This window comes from Platichthys flesus, chromosome 24 (genome assembly GCF_949316205.1).
Source record: "Platichthys flesus chromosome 24, fPlaFle2.1, whole genome shotgun sequence".
Taxonomy (NCBI): Eukaryota; Metazoa; Chordata; class Actinopteri; order Pleuronectiformes; family Pleuronectidae; genus Platichthys; species Platichthys flesus.
In genome coordinates this window covers 13,230,254-13,245,237 of record NC_084968.1, presented here as the reverse complement: position 1 = coordinate 13,245,237, position 14,984 = coordinate 13,230,254, and the positions used below count along the sequence as shown (strand labels likewise).

General features: G+C 42.3%; 2 protein-coding genes across 2 annotated transcripts; one reads left to right on the top strand and one right to left on the bottom strand.

Moving 5' to 3' along the window:
- Positions 1-1,257: 1,257 nt before the first annotated feature.
- Positions 1,258-6,597, bottom strand: LOC133949661 (type I phosphatidylinositol 4,5-bisphosphate 4-phosphatase-A-like). Its single transcript, XM_062383603.1, has 7 exons — positions 6,298-6,597; positions 4,741-4,922; positions 4,080-4,186; positions 3,854-3,965; positions 3,717-3,769; positions 3,548-3,638; positions 1,258-3,390 (listed from the first exon to the last, which is right to left on the bottom strand). The coding sequence occupies exons 1-7, from the start codon at positions 6,398-6,400 to the stop codon at positions 3,247-3,249; spliced, it is 792 nt and encodes a 263-aa protein (XP_062239587.1). The 5' UTR covers positions 6,401-6,597; the 3' UTR covers positions 1,258-3,246.
- Positions 6,598-7,522: 925 nt separating this feature from the next.
- On the top strand, positions 7,523-12,441 carry LOC133949636 (uncharacterized). The gene is made up of 11 exons (XM_062383568.1): positions 7,523-7,869; positions 8,328-8,515; positions 8,785-8,925; positions 9,024-9,162; positions 9,245-9,422; positions 10,013-10,154; positions 10,548-10,691; positions 10,804-10,856; positions 10,958-11,032; positions 11,371-11,450; positions 11,715-12,441. The coding sequence occupies exons 1-11, from the start codon at positions 7,744-7,746 to the stop codon at positions 11,781-11,783; spliced, it is 1,335 nt and encodes a 444-aa protein (XP_062239552.1). The 5' UTR covers positions 7,523-7,743; the 3' UTR covers positions 11,784-12,441.
- Positions 12,442-14,984: the final 2,543 nt, after the last annotated feature.

Here is a 14,984-nt window from a genome sequence, read left to right as displayed (position 1 = left end):
GGGTCGGATTTCTGAGGCTTAAGCCATTAGTGGGTCAGCGGGATCTGAGCCACGAGGGACTGGAAGGCAAATCGGGAGGAACGCTGCAACGCTCCACAGCCGCTCCTCCGAGGCAGCAGCTGGAGAGGGAGGGGGGGAGAGAGAGATAGAGAGAGAGAGAGAGAGAGAGAGAGAGAGAGAGAGAGAGAGAGAGAGAGAGGGGAAGAGAGAGAGGGGAGGAGAGAGAGGAAGAGAGAGAGAGAGAGCGAGGGACTTAAGACGACTAACGGGTGGGATTCTATCATCCGTTTTTTTTCTGCATTTTCATTCTGTGCTCAACTGTTGTCAAACTGTTTCTGAGACTGAAATTAGCTGCAGATAAAAACAAATCGGAATTAATACACTTAATAAACATAAATGTCAGATTTCCATCATGTTTCATAAGTTGTTTTTGTTTTGTTTTACAGTCTGTGATCTGAACAATCTAATAGCACTGACTGGTTCGGGCTCTTATCACAGAGGCTCCCAGGTCCGACTGTTTACTTCAAGTCCACCTCAACGTTTTCAGTTTGTACGATGACTTTACTGAAGAAACAGTAAAAAGAACGAGTATATTGAAGTTCAGAGACATTAGCTTGTTTGTCCGACTTTCCTAAAGTCAGAAGCTTCTTGTGTTTGGTTCAGTTTGAAGTTAAATGAAGCAGCAGCATCAGATCATAACTTAGAGAACCAGATCTCATCCAGAATCTGTGTAAAACCAACCTGTAAATCAAGGAGGGTTGAAAACCTTCAGGGCCACAGAAGCACATTGGGAGCAGGTCCTGACTGACTGCCGCCCTCCTGTGGTGTTAAGGTGCCAATGTTGAATTCTTAAAATGAATAGTTCAGTTTAAGAATTTTCAAGCTTTAAATTGCAGCAAGTACTGAAATCTAAACAAATTCTATTTCTTTGAATATACAGTATCATCTATAATTGACCTTTGCTTTAATGTAGATCGTTTTAACCTGCATCTGAAATTAATGTTTACAAGTTTTACAGTTTTCAAATATTCTTTTTTAAGTTGTTTAACTATGGAAAAACAAATAAGATCAACTTGTGGTCAACTCAAGCTGTTACAGGCCAAACAGGGCAATTTATTAACATTAACATTTATTAATTCACCCGTCTATTCGTATTTTCTGATTTAAAACGTGTGTTTAGTAAAGTAAGGTGAGAATATTATTTAAAGTTGTCATATGTATAATTAAATATTGTAAAAAAGACACATTGAGTCAGAAGACGTTGTTAAAAGTATTAATTTGTTCCACAATATTGAAAAAACAAACAAAACCCATCCGACAGAATGACGAGAACATACAGTAATAGTACACGAGTATAAGTGCAACATGTTTCACAGTCATTGGGTACTTACATAGATCGGCCACAAGGGGAGCTCTCATAATTCTGTACAGTCCCAAAATAATCAACTGATTCATATTTACACTTTAACACAAACAGGTTTTTACTACTGTCACGAGTTCAGTTTCACTCCTTCAGATGACACACCACAGAATTAAAAAGAAGAAAAATAAATAATTTGTTCCTCGTGTTAAATTCATGTCGGAATCAAACGGGGAAAAAACTGCACTTTTGATTTGGATTTAGAAAGTTCACTGATGCGACGTCCACTTACTGACAATAACTGTAATAATAAAAATAATGTGTTGATATAGTGTTGATATGACACATCTGCTTTGAGCACTGTATGCAGGTAAATGAAAAATTATAATAATTTAATGGATTTTGGAGAAAATCTATGAAAAATGTGATAAAACACATGAAAAATGTTCGAGATGAAATTGACTGAAAGTAACGTTATTATCATTATTAAAAACGTTTTATAGATGTTGCTACAATATTGTTATCATGAATTATTTTGGCCACAATAATTAATTCTAACTATCATTTCGTCTTATGAATCATTTAACATAAACACAATGAAGATGAAAAATAAAATGAACTCTAAACTCCCCTGAATCCCCGTGAGATGAACACGCAACTCGACCATCTTCATAAACATTAAGAAAGACGAGGTTTGTCTCAGTTAATGCCTCAATTCAAGTTTCACTGACTCTCCCTCATTATGTACATATGTATATAAATTATGCATGAACATATTATATATGTATGAATGTTCGCTATGTTTTAACAGCATCAACCTGCCTGTTTTTTGCCTGAAGCCTTTTATAGTGTTTTTCTTTCCCACAATTTGTTAGTCAATTCATTTGAAATATAGCTTTTAATGAAAAATGCCCCAAAACAAAAGCAAACACTTCATAAACACGATCTGAGCAATTTGACTTTGAGTGGTAACGGAGATATTTGATTATTGGTGGTTTCACAGAGTGATAAGAAGGTGATTAACTGCTGAGTAGTTATTTCTTCTGCCGTGTTAAATGTAAGCTGATCTCAGACAAACCTCAAACACTGATTCAATGAAGAGTTTTATTCCCCATATTCTTTCATCCACGACACCTGAAAGTAATCGAGTATTTGTCGGGTAACTTAAATCAATGTGTGATTTTTTCGCTTTGTTTTTTTGTCGTATTTCTCAAAAATAAAAAGCGTTTAGCGCTGATTCTCCAGAAAGGGTTTCCTGGACTCTACTTTTAATAACTTCAGAGTGTTTTTAACTGATCTCAGTTCAGCTTCACGCTTCCACTGCAGCTGATTGTGACGGTTGAAGCTGTGACTCTCAGTCAGTTCTTCTCACAGGAGATGGAACCCACTCTCCAGAGCTTCACAGAACAGACGCTCAGTCTAAACACACAATCATCTCTATGATTCTCGGGCACGGAGAGAACAGAATGAACCTTTTTCCAGTGAGAAATTAACAGCTTGAAATAAAACAGCGAAGCAGCATCAGGCTCTGACACAACACGTTAGTCCAACAATGAAGATTAGTTATATATGTTTTTCTCTTCCCTCCAGTGACCCTCGTTTTCCACGCGTCCACAGAAACGCCATCTTCTGGAGTTCAATGGAAGTCGCAGTGTCAAACTAGAGTTCGTGTTTTTCTGACAAATTAGCAGCTCAAATTTAATTTGGCATGAATGTGAAGCATTTTTTAAATGTAAATCGTTCCTCCGACCCGTCGCTCTTTTAGTCCATGATTCATTCTTTTTGCAGTCAACTCTGGCTTCTGCTTCTCGGTTTAAACTACACAACCTACTTCTTTCCTTCTCAGCTCCTTCTCTCCTCACCTTCCTTCCTTCCTTCCTCTCCCTCTACGCGATGTTGGAAATTGGATCGCTGATTTTCAGACACCTCCAGTAGATGGTTCTCACCATGGTGAAGAGAGCGAGCAGGATCAGCAGCGCCCACGACACGTAGATCCCTTTAGAGTTCTGTGCAGGCCCCCACGTACCGAACTGAACACACACACAGACACACACACATTATTCCGTGTGAGATATTTCAAACTTTAAAACCAAAACTATCTTCTTCCAGACACATGACTAAACTAAAACGGTTAGGTGGATGTTACCTAAGATATCTTCACACACACACACACACATTGTTACACACCAGGAGTCCTGCAGTAGCGCCGGCGAGGACGATGAACAGCAGGAAACAGAGCAGGCTCCTCCTCCTTGGGTACCCCCGACCAATAGAGGAGCTGGAAATCAAAACCAGGAAACATAATTAATGGTGAAAATGGCGCGAGGTGGACGCAGAGACGAGCTGAGACACTTACACTTTTCTGCAGTGTGGACATCGGGCCAAGGTTCGGTCTGAGAACTCCGTCCACTGAGAGAGAGAGGAGGTTAAATGTCAGAGAGAGAGAGAGAGAGTGTGTTTGTGTGTGTGTGTGTGTGTGTGTGTGTGTCCTACCAGGAATGTATTGGAGCAGTGACCACAGATGACCCGGATGCCGACGGGTTGCTGCTGCGGCTCAGGACTGTCGCTCCCGATGTGAACTGGTCCCAGGTTGATGATGCGTTTACTGGCAGAAGAAACAATCAGAGAGTGCAGAGTTTTTAAAGAAGTGAAATCTTAAATACCGAATACTTCAGCTGAGACGAGTGAAAAGGAATCCGTGGCTGTGTCTCTGTCTCACCAGTACGGCCTCGGACAGGCGATCCTCTGCGACGTGACTTTGCAGATCAGAAGACAGTTGCATGGACAGCGGACGTACTTCTTCCCGACGGGGGCGTTCTTTATCGGCTATTGACCCGAGAGATAAAGACAGACAGAGACGACTCAGTGTCCAGAGTTCCCTCGTTCTTTGCTTCCTAAATGAGTCTCAGTGGCTCAGCTTTGGTCTCATCAGCAGAAACTCTGCACATCAGACAGAATGATTTCCTGAGAGGAAGTCTGGATGTGCAACACGACACTGAGAACAAGCGCCTGATGTTTTTATGGTTGCTGGGCGCAGTCGTTCTCGAGGCTTTCAGATCTGTGCTTCCTAGAAGGCCGACTCAGCGCTTTTCTTCGTGGTGTTTTAAATATTCCAGAGCCAAAAGGTGTTTTAAACAGAAAGCTCTGCAGCAAACATCAACTATAATAATCATAGACAGGATTTTAAAGCGAGAGTGAAAGATAGAAAACAGGAATCGGAATATAAAAGGGCAAAGTTACACAACAATAACATTTATTTCAGCAGCAACAAGAGGCGCCATTAAAAGGGAACAGAACATAACAAAAAAAGATCACAACACAACAATCCCTTAAAGAATCAGAAAGTTGCGAGAGGGAAACGAACACAGAAGAGGTCTCACCGTCGCCTCGTTGCAGATGCCGCACTTCACCACATGCTGGTGCGTCTTGCCCTCCACGGAGATGGTGCTCTGACAGACGCGGCAGCTGATGATCGGAGCGCTGCTGCTGTCCGGGCTGCCCTGAGGCGAGTAGGGAGGTGGAGCGTCCCCGGGAGCCACCAAGCTGGGGAACGGCGCCAAACCTGGAGAGACAGGAACCAGCTCAGCTACTGAAGGGTTCAAACGTGTGTCCATTCACTTTATGATGATGATCTTTATATTTAAAGGCTGCAGACGAAAAAGGCTAAATGGCCTTTTAGCTTCACTTCTGTATAGCGGGAGGAAGTGGAGACATGTCGTCCATCTTTCTTTAGAGTCTGTGTGTTTGACACTGACAGGAAACCACCTTCATCACGTGTGTTGTCCTATGGTGAAACCTGGAGTTTATCAGCACCAAACCAGGTTTTACGGTTTGATAACAAGCTCCATCAAAAGGAGTGTAAGCTCATATCATCACCACGTCACGCTATCTTTACGGTCTTTTAATCAACCTACTCAAACGCCACTAAAGACAGAAGTGACTCAGTGATTGAAACAAGACGTCTTTGTCTTTAAAACAAAGGGAACTAACCTCTCTCTGCGGTGAGCGCGTTATCTGCAGCATGTTTACTTATCGCTCTGGGAACCGATGGAACAAAAAACATTAAGCTGTAAATATCTCAGGACACTATCAGGAGACGCACCCACAAGACAAACGTTACAGAGTGGGACACAGACCACGAGAGATGCATTACACTACATTTACTTATTTCAGGTTTCTTATCCGTCTGGTGTTATAAGTGTGACTTTAATAAAAATGTCAAGTGTGCTTTTAGTTGTTAATGTAAATGTTCTATCAATTCTAATCTTTCAGTTTGTTATGTTCATTATATTGCACCAAAATACCAAATCAAATAATAATAAAAACCTACTTGGTCAAAAAGATAATTCTGATTCTAAATCAATACCAATTAAACCAAATACATCTTTGTCATGTCAGACACGATGATAATGGAAGAAGCTGAAGATCTATTTGTTCTTGATGGATTTTTCACTGCAGCTCTTGTGTTCACACACATAAACGTCCAAATCAAGTATCAAACTACATATTGTGATGATGCACATTGTAAAGCACCAACTAAACAAACCACAAATCAGTCAAACTACATGAAAAACTTCCATTTTCTACTTTTAAATGCCCAAAACAGCCGATATCACACACAATAACCTGTCTTTCTTCACTTTAAGAGGCGCATTTGTGTGGTTTTATTGTCCCTGCATCGCGTCAGTATTTTATTATTCTTAACCAACTTTGTTAAATTGGACTTAAATGCATATAACGCGATTTTTTCGAAGGTGAAATCTCTTCTCTTCGTGTTTTTAGCTTCAGCTGACGTTAGCCAAACGGCTAGCTCGCTAGCTTAGCATCGGGAGCTAACGTGTGTCTGAGAGTTGACACTTTGGATTTAAAGCTAAATGTCGGATTTACAGGTCGCTCGGGCTTGTTCCGTGTGAAGGTGTGAAAGCGGCGGGACGCACTCTGAGGTTTAGCCGGATGTCCGTGCGCGCTGGCCCCGGGAGAGAAGCCGTTGGTCCCGTCGTGCTGCTCGGACAGGAGCGGCGACCGTTCCCCGTCCGCCATCACTGGCCCCGGAGCTCGGCCCCGTCGCAGCCCCGCAAGGAAGAGTTTTTGCAGCGGCGGAGGAAGCTCAGAGACCCCGCAGCAGATTGTCGGAGGAGCCGCCAAGGAGCCGGAGACACGGAGACTATCCGAAGGTCCGAGACCGACACAGCGAAACAGGAAGTGAAGCAAACAACCAGTCACATGACCGAGCTCTGACAGGTAGCGCGCTCCTCCAATCACACAGCTCGGTGAGGGTGGGCGGGTCCCGTTCCACTCCCATTCCCGTTCCACTCCCACACAGAGCTTCCTTCACCGGAAGTTTCAGCTCCTTTGCCGTCAAGGAAACAGGATTAGGACACTTCACAGCCTCCTTCAGTCCTCTCTACTCACACTCTCTTAACTCAAACCTTAAATCAGTGTTTGATGCGAAAAATCATAATATTATGAGGATAAATCTTTAATTAACGACTCCAAAAAAATTGTGTTATGAGAATGAACTTTTATTTCAATAAGAGAATTAACAAAACCTTAAACTATCATCATTTTATTTATTATTTAATAATAAATAAAATGATAATAATATGAGCATAACATTCAAATTAAAAATGGAAAAAGTCCTAATATTTGGAGACAAATTAACAAACAGAAGAGGTCAGATGTCCATGCGGTTCTTTCTTATACTCTTGTATACAGTTGTTACTCAGTGTAGTTCTCACTCCCTGCCTGGGGGTGGTGCCTTTTCCCTTGCCCTGTGTTTTCCTGTGTCTGTGTTTCAGGCAGGTGATTGGAGGATTGGCTGATGGAGCTGACTTTAAAAAGCTCACCTGCTGATGACGTATGTTTTTTTCCCGGCTGTTGTTGGTAGCCGGAATTATGCAACAAGGAATTATTATTGTTACATAATAACATTTCCTTGTTGCTGAAGACATGGGCCAGGTTCTGGGTTTAAATAAGTAAATCCAACGACTCGACATAGTGCACATTTTACTGAATTTTCCTTATGTTGTACGTGATAGTTATAGAATCCCAGGTTATAGATGCAAAATGTTATTTTTATTACAACATAATTTGTTTAACCTCAGCTCTGCCTCCTCATTCACTTGCACAAAGTTATAACAACAGTGTCGTACTTCTACTTTACCAGGGTTAGAAGTATAAACTGTTTAACCACCTGTTTATGGGTTAAAATATTCACCACACTTGACCATTTGTCTATTCTGATCATGATCTTTTAATAGCAACAAAAGGATGTTTCCTCATTCCAGAACATTTCCTGCTTAGCTTGTTGGATGTGGCATCAAGGAATCCACAGGGTTGGTATTTAATCACTGTGTTTGGGCAGAGCGACCAACACTTGCACCATGACGCTGTCTCTGCTGCTGCTGCTGCTGCTGCTGCTGCTGCTGGGCAGCTCCCACACATCTCATTTTACCGGAACGGTCATGACCTTCTACCCAAAAGACCGCAGCCCAGATGGATTGGTCACGGTGTGTAAAGTTTCTCTTCCGAATAAAAGATTCATCTTTAGAAATTAGATGTTTGAACAATTTCTGTAACAAATGCAGAAAAGTGGGGCTAAAGGGAAAACGGCAGATCTTATAAAGTGGGATAATTATTTTTTAAAGGCTAGAAAATGCGTTCAAACTGTATTTTTAAAACGTTATAGCTCCTAAGAACAATGCAACAAAGTGGATTCTACAAGCTAAAATACAAGGAAGTGGGGCAGGTTGAGTCAGACGCCTATTGTGCATTAGTATACGTGAGTATTTATATGAATGCGAATAATCAAACATATTTTGTAATCCTGAACAATGAAGGGGAAAAAGTAAATCACATTGGTTCTTGTTGTCTCTGTATGGAGCTTTAGCCCATGTGATGATTATCCTGTTATCCAGGTAGATCACGTCTTATTAGAATCAAGATGGTCTTTGCTGTAATGTTACAGGTCGTCCTTCGATATAAGATGAACTTCCACTCGGGAGGTGGCGACACGTGGAGGTGCTTCAACGGGAGCTGTGGGAATCAGAGTTCTTTGACACTGAACAGAGTGTCCCAGGAGAGCAGCGGGGACTGGCTCCAGGATGAGGGAGTCATGACTCGGCAGGTTCCCAACAGCGGTGCTTTTCAGCTGTGGTAAGTGCAACATGACACTGTAAGAAATAAAGGAGAAATTTGACAAAATTTAGATGAGCCTCCCAAAAGAAACAATGCCGCACTTCAACACAGGAGAGTTTATTTCTAATGACCTCTAACCTGAACTACTGATGAACCAAAAACATGATCTTCCGGCAATCGATTGATTAGTTAATACTCTTCATGCTGGGGCTTTGGTATTTGCACAAACAAGGTATACTCAGGGTCTGTACATTGGAAAACTGACTTAAACTCAACTCCCACTGAAGGTTGGACAGTGGTAACTGGATAAATAACATCAGAAATGGCATCGTATCATGGAGAGCCATGACGCTGGTCGATCTGAGGATCCGTTCCGACACCAGCAGAGCCAACGCGTCCCCTCAGACCACCATCCTGCCAGTTGTGAGGTAACCTCCTCACGCCTACACAAAATCATTTCTAGATATAATCTGGAGACAACACACATTTTAATGCAGGAGTAAAGTGGCGTATGTCTCTCTCCCAGAGTTCCTTCAAACTGTCAGAGAGATTTCAACCTGTTGGCGTTTGACCCTGATGGAGACGAGGTCAAATGTAGATATGGAAACACATCGCTGTCAGAGTGTAACCCCTGCACGCCAGCGTCTGTCCTCCGCCTCTCACCGGTGAGTCTCCAACAGTGATTCTCTTATATATCTTATAAACACAGAGACTGGTGACCTCAATTTGTACATGATCCTTTTGCAGTCATGTACTCTGTCATTCAGCGCCACCAGCAGCAGTGATGAAGGTCCGTACGCAGTCCAGCTGGTGATGGAGGACTTTCCCCGACAGACGATCACCCTGAACCAAGGCGAAGGGGGGCAGACAAACATAACTACAAACAATGCTATCAGCCAAATACCTGTCCAATTTGTTCTACAGGGTGAGATTTATTCTTTGACATCCTGAGAAATAAAAATAAATTTCTTGCAACGTTGGCAGCCACTTTGAAATATGTTGACAACCACTGGATTCACGATAACCATGATCCAGAGAATGAACCCTAATGACCTGTGAGCTTCACATTAACGTTTTAGCTTAAAATGTTTCAACAAATGTTGGAAGGATGCCTTGAAACTCATAAGGAACATACACATCGGCTATAGCACCGTCATCTGGTGGTTTTTCCAATTTGTTTGGTAAACGGCAAAATATCATCAGAACTATCAACACTACTTCTCCCGTCATGCTAACAGTCTGCCCCAAAGAAGTAGCGCTGGTCAGAGGGAGTTTTATGAACTTGTCTTGGCGGCAGAGCGATGGCTGATGTTTTTGTCAATGGACTAAAATGTTTTAAATTCTCTCAACAGATATATTTGGCCCTTTTCATATGTAGAAGTGCAACCAATGCCATGGGCTCACCAAAGATTTGGGGTTTCTTTCTGTATTCTATCATTTGTTTAGTCCTACTTAAGTTACTAAGCTAGGGTGATATGACAACATCCTTCAAGAAGTTTGATTTTGTGTGTCCAGTGGATCCTGCGGTGCCATCCTGCACAGAGGGACTCTATTTGCCTACGTTCCTGCCTCCAACACCAGCCAACAGAGCTCGACTTTACACCCCCGTCAATCAGACCCTGGACATCAGCATTAAAGCAGCTGCAAATTTCTCCACGTGAGTAAAAGGAAAATCTAAATCCTCTTTAGACATTTGGACAGAACCTTCTGCGATTGAACCTCATGTCCAGAAACTGTGGTGAGCAGATAGCGAGCTAGTTAGCCAGGAATGCTAACCAGGGCATCTGCAGGTCTTGAAAAGTTTTAAAAAACCTTAAAAAAAATGTCAAAGAGTGAAATATCATGAATATAAATTAATAACACTTTTTGGGTATGTAACTTTAGCTAAAATCGAATTTAAACCCAACTCTCAATGAAGATGGAGGATGTGACAGCTCCCAAAAGTAAAAGCCATAGCATCTTGATCGCCCCTGGTGGCTGGTTGAAGTACAGGTCATAAACTCCGCCTCCTCCGAGTTTCAAGATCATTTTCTTCTGCCGCTTGTTAAAGGGTCTCTGAGCTGCTGTTCAGCGGGCCGCACAACATGAACCAGACCAGATCAGGACCAGGTCAGTTTACCCTGAGCTGGACGCCATCTCAGAGCGAAGAGGGAGAGAGTCAACCCATCTGCTTCATTGTCCAAGCACTTTCCAAGTCAGTACTTCTTCAAGTACAGGCAAACAGTTGTGTAATTTGATGAAGGGAAGCTGAAGTGCTCTCTAAAGGGTGATTATTTGGTTTAATTGTGTTTGATTCTTTTCCTCAGTTCAACAAAGTATCACTCTGAGCAGCGATGTGTCATCGTCAGTGTTGGAAACGGTGAGATACATCCTCCTCTGTCTGTTCACGACTCAAATTCCACTGCTGAGTTCATACGCAGGTAAAGGTTGAGCACAGCTCGTATTTTATCTTTCCAACAGATACATCACCAAGCGCTGAACCAACTTCAGAGGGACCTACGCCATCAGAGAGACCTACGCCATCGTCCCAACAAAGTACGACTACCATTCACTCTATCACTACACCACTAACCACACAGTAAACAGTGTGTGAGAATAGAAATGTTGGCCCAGTCCTGGCACTGATACAACCATTGAACTCAGTACTGTTGATGCTATGTGAAAGAACTTCTTGCTCCACTCCTCATTCCTACTTTCGGGAAACAATCCGGTTGGCCGGGCCCTGCAGAAAATATGTGGCATTTAAAATATGTTTTTTCATTTGACGATTGGACTGTGTTATTCATTTAATTAAGATGTGATTCATGTTGCGTAGTAGCATGAGAGTAAACCAGCTGTTCTGGCCCTGACCTGTTGATTCACTGTCTTTCTAGTTGTCATTCGCTTGACGGCGAGGATTACCTCTGCGTTGAATCTGACTGAGGAAGACATCAGGAGTACGGTCCTACAGCAGGTCGGTGTCTTCCTATCCAAACCACACATCCTGTCAGAGTATCACATGTCACACAGCAGCTTCAAATATGCCACTGTTCCAGTTTTTTGTTTTTTTTTATCTTCTTCCTGATCCTGTTTCCACAAAGAAGCTGAAGAGCAGATCTTAATTTAGAAAGTACAAAACCTTAATTACTCTACTCAAGTTAAAGTCCCGACACACACACACCATCACATCTAAGGCAAATATGATCATATCTCAGCATCGCTCTGTTTTCTCCTACAGCTTAAAAACGAACTGGTGAGATTCGGACTGCCACCCAGCACCAATCTGACTTTACTGGGGAAGGTGTAACTGGAAATTACAGCCACCGGTGACCCCTGCTGATTCAGCGTGGTCACTAATCCACTTGTGCACGAAATCTAAGACATTTTTATTTTAATCTAAAGGTTTAACTGGGGAAACAGGGTTTTGTTTTTATCAAGGTCCATTCAGTAGCTGTTCTTGGTCTTTCAATGATGTATCCTGATCTTCATTAACAAATGGAATTGCCCTAGTGGACATTGATTGAACTGTAAATGTTAAAATTTCTTTACAGTGTTTAGACTTTAAACGATCATCACTAATGTTTTAACAAAGTAATGTTTCAGACTATCCGTCATATTTCTATCAGTCTGTTGCTTGACCTGTCTCTGGAAGTTCACCTGCTGATGACAAGCTTTTTTTCCGGCTACCAAACTTGACCTTAATGTTGTTTTGTGAAAATATAGATTATATTTAACCTTTAAAAGGTCATAGACTAAAACCAGAATTACAAAATAACATTTCCTTGTTGCTAAAGACATGGGCCAGGTTCTGGATTTAAATAAGTAAATCCAACGACTCTACATGCTGCACATTTTACTGAATTTCACTCATGTTGTAAATGACAGTTACAGAATCCAAGGTTAAAGATGCTAATGTTTGTTTCATTAAAACATCATTTGTTTAATCTCAGCTTCGCCTCCTCATTCACTTACACAAAGTTATAACAACAGTGTCGTACTTCTACTCTACCAGGGTTAGAAGTACAAACTGTTTAACCACCTGTTTATTGGTGAAGATATTGACCACACTTGACCCTTTGTCCACAAAGACGTTTCCTCATTCCAGAACATTTCCTGCTTAGCTTGTTGATCACTGTGTTTGAGCAGAGCGACCAACACTTGCACCATGACGCTGTCTCTGCTGCTGCTGCTGCTGCTGCTGCTGCTGGGCAGCTCCCACACAGCTCATTTTAGTGGAACTGTCATGACCTTCTACCCAAAAGACCGCAGCCCAGATGGATCGGTCACGGTGCGTAAAGTTTCTCTTCCGAATAATAGATTCATCTTTAGAAATTAGATGTTTGAAAGATTTCTGTAACAAATGCAGAAAAGTGGGGCTAAAGGGAAAACGGCAAAACTTAAAAAGTGGGATCATTATTTTTTAAAGGCTAGAAATGCGTTCAATGCTGTATTTAAAAATGTTATAGCTCCTAAGAACAATGCAACAACGAGGATTCTACAAACTAAAATACAAGGAAATGGGGCAGGTTGAGTCAGGTGCCTATTGTGCATTAGTCTAAGTAAATATTGATATGAATATGAGTAATCAAACATATTGTGCAATCCTGAACAATGAAGGGAAAAAAGTAAATCACATTGGTTCTTATTGTCTCTGTATGGAGCTTTAGCCCATGTGATGATTATCCTGTTATCCAGGTAGATCACGTCTTATTAGAATCAAGATGGTCTTTGCTGTAATGTTACAGGTCGTCCTTCGACATAAGATGAACTTCCACTCGGGAGGCGGCGACACGTGGAGGTGCTTCAGCGGGTTCTGTGGGAATCAGAGTTCTTTGACACTGAACAGAGTGTCCCAGGAGAGCAGCGGAGACTGGCTCCAGGATGAGGGAGTCATGACTCGGCAGGTTCCCGACAGCGGTGCTTTTCAGCTGTGGTAAGTGCAACATGACACTGTAAGAAATAAAGGAGAAATTTGACAAAATTTAGATGAGCCTCCCAAAAGAAACAATGCCGCACTTCAACACAGGAGAGTTTATTTCCAATGACCTCTAACCTTAACTACTGATGAACTAAAAACATGATCTTCAGGCAATCGATTGATTAGTTAATACTCTTCATGCTGGGGCTTTGGTATTTGAACAAACGAGGTACACTCAGGGTCTCTGCATTAAAAACTGACTTAAACTCAACTCCCACTGAAGGTTGAACAGTGGTAACTGGATAAATAACATCAGAAATGGCATCGTATCATGGAGAGCCATGACGCTGGTCGATCTGAGGATCCGTTCCGACACCAGCAGAGCTAACGCGTCCCCTCAGATCACCATCCTGCCAGTTGTGAGGTAACCTCCTCACGCCTACACATAATCATTTCTAGATATAATCTGGAGACAACACACATTTTAATGCAGGAGTAAAGTGGCGTATGTCTCTCTCCCAGAGTTCCTTCAAACTGTCAGAGAGATTTCAACCTGTTGGCGTTTGACCCTGATGGAGACGAGGTCAAATGTAGATATGGAAACACATCGCTGTCAGAGTGTAACCCCTGCACGCCAGCGTCTGTCCTCCGCCTCTCACCGGTGAGTCTCCAACAGTGATTCTCTTATATATCTTATAAACACAGAGACTGGTGACCTCAATTTGTACATGATCCTTTTGCAGTCATGTACTCTGTCATTCAACGCCACTAGCAGCAGTGATGAAGGTCCGTACGCAGTCCAGCTGGTGATGGAGGACTTTCCCCGACAGACCATCACCCTGAACCAAGGCGAAGGGGGGCAGACAAACATAACTACAAACAACGCTATCAGCCAAATACCTGTCCAATTTGTTCTACAGGGTGAGATTTATTGGTTTGACATCCTGAGAAATAAAAATAAATTTCTTGCAACGTTGGCAGCCACTTTGAAATATGTTGACAACCACTGGATCCACGATAACCATGATCCAGAGGATGAACCCTAATCTCCAATTTGTTTGGTAAACAGCAAAATATCAACAGAACTATCAACACTACTTCTCCCGTCAACCTCAGCTGTGTCTGCCCAGAACTGCCAATGTGTCTGTAGACCCTGCTACATAGCTAGCATTACCGCTAACACCACCAACAACACCAATGTTATCTCTTGTGATGCTTTTATGTCTATCGCCTGTGTGGTTTTACTGAAGCTAGCATGCTAACTGGCTGTCCACGGCCTGTTTAGTAGCTTTGACCCTAGCGAACAGTCTGACCCCTTAGTAGCCCTGGTCAGAGGGAGTTTTATGAACTTGTCTTGGCAGGATTTTTGGCACTTTTCTATGTAGAAGTGCAACCAATGCCATGGGCTCACCAAAGATTTGGGGTTTCTTTCTCTACTTTATCATTGGTTTAGTCCTACTGAAGTTACTAAACTATGGCAAATTTAAAGCATCCTTTGAGAAATTTGATTCTGTGTGTCCAGTGGATCCTGCGGTGCCATCCTGCACAGAGGGACTCTATTTGCCCACGTTCCTGCCTCCAACACCGGCC

Excerpts from the sequence above, each read along its gene's own strand:
- LOC133949661 (XM_062383603.1), bottom strand. The coding sequence starts at position 6,400 with ATGGCGGACGGGGAACGGTCGCCGCTCCTGTCCGAGCAGCACGACGGG. Across the intron at positions 4,187-4,740 it reads GCATCTGCAACGAGGCGACG|CCGATAAAGAACGCCCCCGT; the intron begins GTGAGACCTCTT and ends TCGGGTCAATAG. Across the intron at positions 3,770-3,853 it reads ACTGCTCCAATACATTCCTG|TGGACGGAGTTCTCAGACCG; the intron begins GTAGGACACACA and ends TCTCTCTCTCAG.
- LOC133949636 (XM_062383568.1), top strand. The coding sequence starts at position 7,744 with ATGACGCTGTCTCTGCTGCTGCTGCTGCTGCTGCTGCTGCTGCTGGGC. Across the intron at positions 8,516-8,784 it reads AGCGGTGCTTTTCAGCTGTG|GTTGGACAGTGGTAACTGGA; the intron begins GTAAGTGCAACA and ends CTCCCACTGAAG. Across the intron at positions 11,033-11,370 it reads TACGCCATCGTCCCAACAAA|TTGTCATTCGCTTGACGGCG; the intron begins GTACGACTACCA and ends CTGTCTTTCTAG.